Source organism: Micropterus dolomieu, linkage group LG22 (assembly GCF_021292245.1).
Source record: "Micropterus dolomieu isolate WLL.071019.BEF.003 ecotype Adirondacks linkage group LG22, ASM2129224v1, whole genome shotgun sequence".
NCBI classification, from domain to species: domain Eukaryota; kingdom Metazoa; phylum Chordata; class Actinopteri; order Centrarchiformes; family Centrarchidae; genus Micropterus; species Micropterus dolomieu.
In genome coordinates, this window is record NC_060171.1 from 35,195,698 (window position 1) to 35,201,328 (window position 5,631).

The 5,631-nt window shown below is 37.7% G+C and overlaps 1 protein-coding gene across 5 annotated transcripts in view; it reads right to left on the reverse strand.

The window, feature by feature from the left end:
- ripor1 (RHO family interacting cell polarization regulator 1) overlaps positions 1-5,631 on the reverse strand; it is a 170,757-nt gene that overhangs the window by 11,744 nt on the left and 153,382 nt on the right. For all 5 annotated transcript variants that reach the window (XM_046036514.1, XM_046036516.1, XM_046036513.1 and 2 more), the window contains one exon: positions 2,869-3,004. In XM_046036514.1, coding sequence (XP_045892470.1) covers positions 2,869-3,004 — 136 coding nt within the window. The remainder of the gene's footprint in view (positions 1-2,868; positions 3,005-5,631) is intronic.

Below are 5,631 nucleotides of genomic sequence, written 5' to 3' on the forward strand. Positions count from 1 at the left end.
GGGGGGGTTATGGTGTGGGGTTGTTTTCAGGGGTTGGGCTTGGCCCCTTAGTTCCAGTGAAAGGAACTGTTAATGCTTCAGCATACCAAGACATTTTGGACAATTTCATGCTCCCAGCTTTGTGGAAACAGTTTGGGGATGGCCCCTTCCTGTTCCAACATGACTGCGCACCAGTGCATAAAGCAAGGTCCATAAAGACACGGATGAGCGAGTTTGGTGTGGAGAACTTGACTGGCCTGCACAGAGTCCTGACCCCAACCTGATAGAACACCTTTGGGATGAATGAGAGCGGGCCAGGCCTTCTCGTCAAACATCTGTGCTTCTAGAAAAATGGTCAAATGTTCCCATGAACATACTCCTAAACCTTGTGGACAGCCTTCCCAGAAGAATTGAAGCTGTTATAGCTGCAAAGGGTGGGCCAACTCCATATTAAACCCTACGGATTAAAAATGGGATGTCATTAACTTTCATGTGCATGTAAAGGCAGGCGACCCAAAAATTTTGGCAATATAGTATATGTTATTGCAACTTAGCCCCTGACAGATAACATGGAAAATGTAAGCCAAGAGTGCATAAAATTGTTTCTGCACCACAGTCCATTATAAAACATATAATAGCTGAAGTTTATACAAAGGCCTTTTACAACATTGACAAGCAAAACAAGTTATTTCTCACTGTGATTATGGACCCTCACCATAACTGCCCGTCAGCAATAATATCTGGCCCACCTGGTTTGATACCGGCTAAAAATAAACAAATACTTTGATAGCGGTGCTGAAATATATCACAGTTACTCACATAATCACTTCCTCTTTAGTGGTTTTGCCTGCAAAATAAAAGCGCGAGAATGTTCTTTGCAGCAATGCTTTATTTGGAGTTGAATTGAGAACTTTTACTTTGAAAAATTCTGAACGACATTAAAAAGAGTCTGCAGCCAGCTTGATACACCTCTGAAATAACTGTCAGAAAATGTGATTCCCCTAAATGTCCTCTGCCTGGAGATACTGGGGAAATGAAAAGGCGTCTGTAGGTTGATGGATGTGGCTAAAACACCGGAACACATGCACCGCAGCACATACTTTATTGTGAGCATGTGAAAAAGTCGCTTTATAATCAATTTGTTGAAGATGGGAAAAAAAATTCTCCCTACATAGAATCGAACACACAACCTTCTAGGTGAGAGTCTTGCACTTTACCGACTAAGCTAACCAAACACCATGACATTCAGTTTATATATCATGTCTTATCACCCCCATCTAATGCATAAAAATATTGCTCTGATGCAAAACTTATTTGCCGACCCCTGCTGTATATTATTACTTCTTCTTCTTCGAATGTACATATTCAATGTAGTAATGAGCGTCTACACTGCTAGAATTCTAGAAGAAGAAGAAGAACGTAGTGATGAAACGAGCTCTGCAGCGCTGTTTGTCCGTTATCAGCTACTGTAGAAACATGGCACCCGCGGTGCATGTAGATAGAAATGGCTCATTCTAAGATAATAAAAACATAAAGGTTCATTATGTAAGGTCTTTATACCCCTCTGAAAACATAGTTAAGGATCTTAGCTTGCATTTCTGTCAATAGATCCTCAGAAATATTACACACTGGACCTTTAAACTCTGAATGTTTCCCACAGTTCCATGCACAAAGAAACCTGACAGCAACAGAAACACTATTATCCAGTCTACAGCACACCTACACACAAAGAACCAACACCATACCACCATATTTAAACTTTCTAGCATACGTCATTTAAAATGAGATGAAAACTTTCAGTACTTCAATTTATTCAGCACTTTAAGTATTTGAAGTTTACACTTTCATCATGGCTATGCAGGGCTAGCTCAAAAACACCAAGAAGGACAACATCTGGAATACATCTCTTATTTTCAGCCTCATTGGGCTTAAGGATGCCTATTTAATTTCAAATCTGATTTATTTACACAGCTATAATTAAGATTATGTGAAACATGTTGACTGCAGTAAGGCAGTGGTAGTCTCGAAACAAACTAGTTCATAGGACATGTTGTAAAAGTGTTAATAGCCGTTCAAGACAGCCACACTGGCAGGCGGACTGAAAAGCCAGCCGTCACAGAGAGAGGTAAGACATGTCAAACATTTGGGTCACATTTCCTAAAAGTCTCTCCTGGAAGGTGTTCATAGTGTGTTCCCTTAGTTGTTCACTTGAAAAGTGTGCCATGATTCTTGAACACATTGCACAGTGACGTGCACATCTCAACTCTAAATGATCCTGTAAACCAGTGGCATTTCCTATACAAAAGGTGCTATGGCAACATGATACATAAATAGCTTATTGTCTATCACCTTGTATATTTTGATGAAAATCCAACTGAAGTATGAAATCCAATACAGTAAAACATGTGTTATTAAATAACACATTCAGAAGACTATGCAGGTGTGGTGGAAGTATCTGAGAGCTTTCTAGGTTTGTTTTTTCCTCTTCTGGCAGCTGTGTGCAAGGCCTTGAAGTTGAATGTGTCTTGATGGGCAACATCACTGGATCTTACAGCCAATGTTTAGCTGTGATAAAGAGGGTTAAAACTTTGGATAATAGTGTAGTCAATTGAATTATAGGGGTATGCGTTCCTTAAATGCAAGTTAGCTGAGCTTCTACCAGGTTCACCTTATTAAATAAAAAGCAACATGCACTATATACTGTGCCTTTTCCATCAAGCAACTTGTTGCACCACCTGATCTGAATTTGTCACTTGCTGTCAGTGGAAGGTGACGCCATTGTTGCTAAATATCTGCTTGCTCTTCTGAATATGGAAGTGAAGGCTGCATGTAATGTTCAGACAAATTAACAGTAGAGGCCCAGACAGATGTATAGGTACCAGAGTTTACCTTCAGCAAGCTGTCTGAGGCATCTTGGGTTGTCCTTGATGATGCGTCTGATGATTTCCAGGACTTGAGCCTCTCTCAGCAGTCTGTCTAAGGCGTACATCTCTCCACACCGCAGAGGACCAAACGTACCCAGACACTACAGACATAATAATGCCATACATCACTTTACACACAACTCGTGTACAGCCATCTTCAGACAGCTTTGACACAACAGTAAATCTTTCTGACTGATGCAGTTTAGCATTCTCAATGCAACAAATTATCATGCCAGATTATCAGTGTACTGCTACAATTGAAAGTAATACTTCTACTTCAATAACTATTATAAACACAGCTGCAGTGGTGGACAGTAACTAAGTACATTTACTTAAGTACTGTACAAATTTGAGGTACTTGTAATTTAGGTGAGTATTTTCTTTTCATGCCACTTTCTACTTCTACTCCACAACATCTCCGAGGGAGATATTGTACTTTTTACTTCACTAGATTTATTACTGACAGCTTCAGTTACTACAAAGTAAGATGTTTGCACACAAAACTAAAAATATTTAGTACAGTTGAAACAATAAGTTGATTGATAGAAATTGGCAACTATTTTGATGATATTTTTAAATTTGTCATGCCTGAAACCCCTGACAAACATAACCATACTTTCTTTTTCTTTTTAAACTCTTTATTGAACATGTTAAAAGACAAAAACAAAAAAGCAAAATAAAAACAATCAACAAAAAAAGATCATCAGCAGATGATCCGAATAACAGTCATGTTCAAAGTGCGTAAGAGGAAGTTGGAATAACTTTTCTTGTCCTACCCCCACTTCAATGATATATTTTAGAAATTTCAGTTGCAATAGGTTTTTACATAACTTTAAATCGTTTTTACTGTTGTTCCACAGGACAACACCCTGGGTTGTTATACAGTGGAACTTACTATTTGTTTGAATTAATGGTTTACTAAACATTGATATTCCTCTGAAATTGTACGTGTTTTCACGTAGTTGAAAAAGCTCTTGGATATTTCTAGGCAATTGGTTATTATGTGCTCTAAAAACAATTTGAATAGTTTTGTAGTCAATCAAGTTAATGAACAATGGGTTTGTTGGTTCTCTGTATGTAGATTTATATAAGATTCGTATAGCTCTTTTTTGTAGGATGAAGATTGGGTATGTATTTGTTTTGTAAGTGTTCCCCCATACTTCCACACAATAAGTCATGTATGGGAGTATGAAGGAGCAGTGCAGCATATTTAGATAAGCCTGATTTAATAGGTCTTTGGCTTTATTTAATATTGCTAATGACTTGATGATATTTTGGTTTTAATATACTTTATGTGAGGTTTCCAGCTTAATTTGCTATCAATAACTACCCCAAGGAATTTTATTTCAGATACTCGTTCTAGTTCTATACCATTTATCATTATTTTCTTATCTGTGTCGGTTAATCGATTCCCAAATATTATAAATTTTGTTTTACTCAAATTCAGTTTATTTTCAAATTCAGTTTATTTTCATCAAAACAAATCTTCATCTTACTCACTTCCTTTTCTATGGTATCCAGTAACTTCTCTAGGTTTTCACCACAACATAGTAGGTTTGTGTCATCAGCAAAAAGAATGGTTTCCACAATTTGTGACATTTCGCATATATTATTTATATAGAGCTTAAATAATAATGGCCCCAACACTGAACCCTGTGGCACCCCACATGTAACCTGCAGCAGTTGTGATTTATTGTTTTGTATTTCAACATACTGCTTTCTGTTCTCCAGGTAACAGGATAACAATGTCAGAGCAATTCCTCTAATACCATATCTTTGTAGTTTTTTAATCAATTTGTGATCTACAGTGGCAAAAGCTTTTTTGAGATCTAGAAATATTCCTATTGCATATTGTTTCCTGTATATTGCGTTTGTAACTTTTTCTATAAATTCTATTATTATTTTCTGTAAATTCTATTATTGCAAAAGAAGTTGATCTGTCAGCTCTGAAACCATGTTGTTGTTCACATAGAATATTATGTTTGGCAATGATATCATCCAGTCTTATAACTACTAATAGTACTTCCTATTTTGTGATACTTTTTATATTTAAAAACAGGTGCCATTGTACTTTGACTCAAGTAGAAATTTAAATTAAAGGCTGATACTCTTGGATTGTATTGTGGAGTAATATTTAGCAAGGGCATATGTAAATTTGTGCACTTCATCCACCACTGCACAGCTGTGACAAGTACAATTTCAACTATTACAGCTCCTTCAACCTGCTTCATCAGAACCCAACTGTTTCAAATTGATGAATTGTGTAGATGATAAAAACATTTTGCATGGTGCTACTTATAGATGCTTACAGATTATGTCTGCTAAGCTGGACATGTGCGTTTTGTCAGCTAGAAATCTCTATCTGAGTGTGGGAAATGACTTGACGGCAGTGTTGTGGATCTCCTACCAACAGCTGTGTGCTGCAGTTCTTCAGGTGGGCAATCAGGGAGCAGTCTAGAGAGGTGCAGCCTGTGGTGAGGGGAGAGGTGGGGTAGGAGGGGCTGTCCCAGCCTCTGTCCTGAAGAGACCTACACTCATACAACAGGAATTTCAGTGACACCCACAGTCTTATAGGTGGCTTCTATTAACATTGTGTCAGGGGTCAACTGGATTGAGCTTCTGGTGGCTCATTCAAGTCAGTTCAGTTTATTAGTGCTTTTGTGTCCCTAAATGGGAAATTGGTCTCTCAGCATGACAAATATAGACACACGATAATAGAAAGTATGAA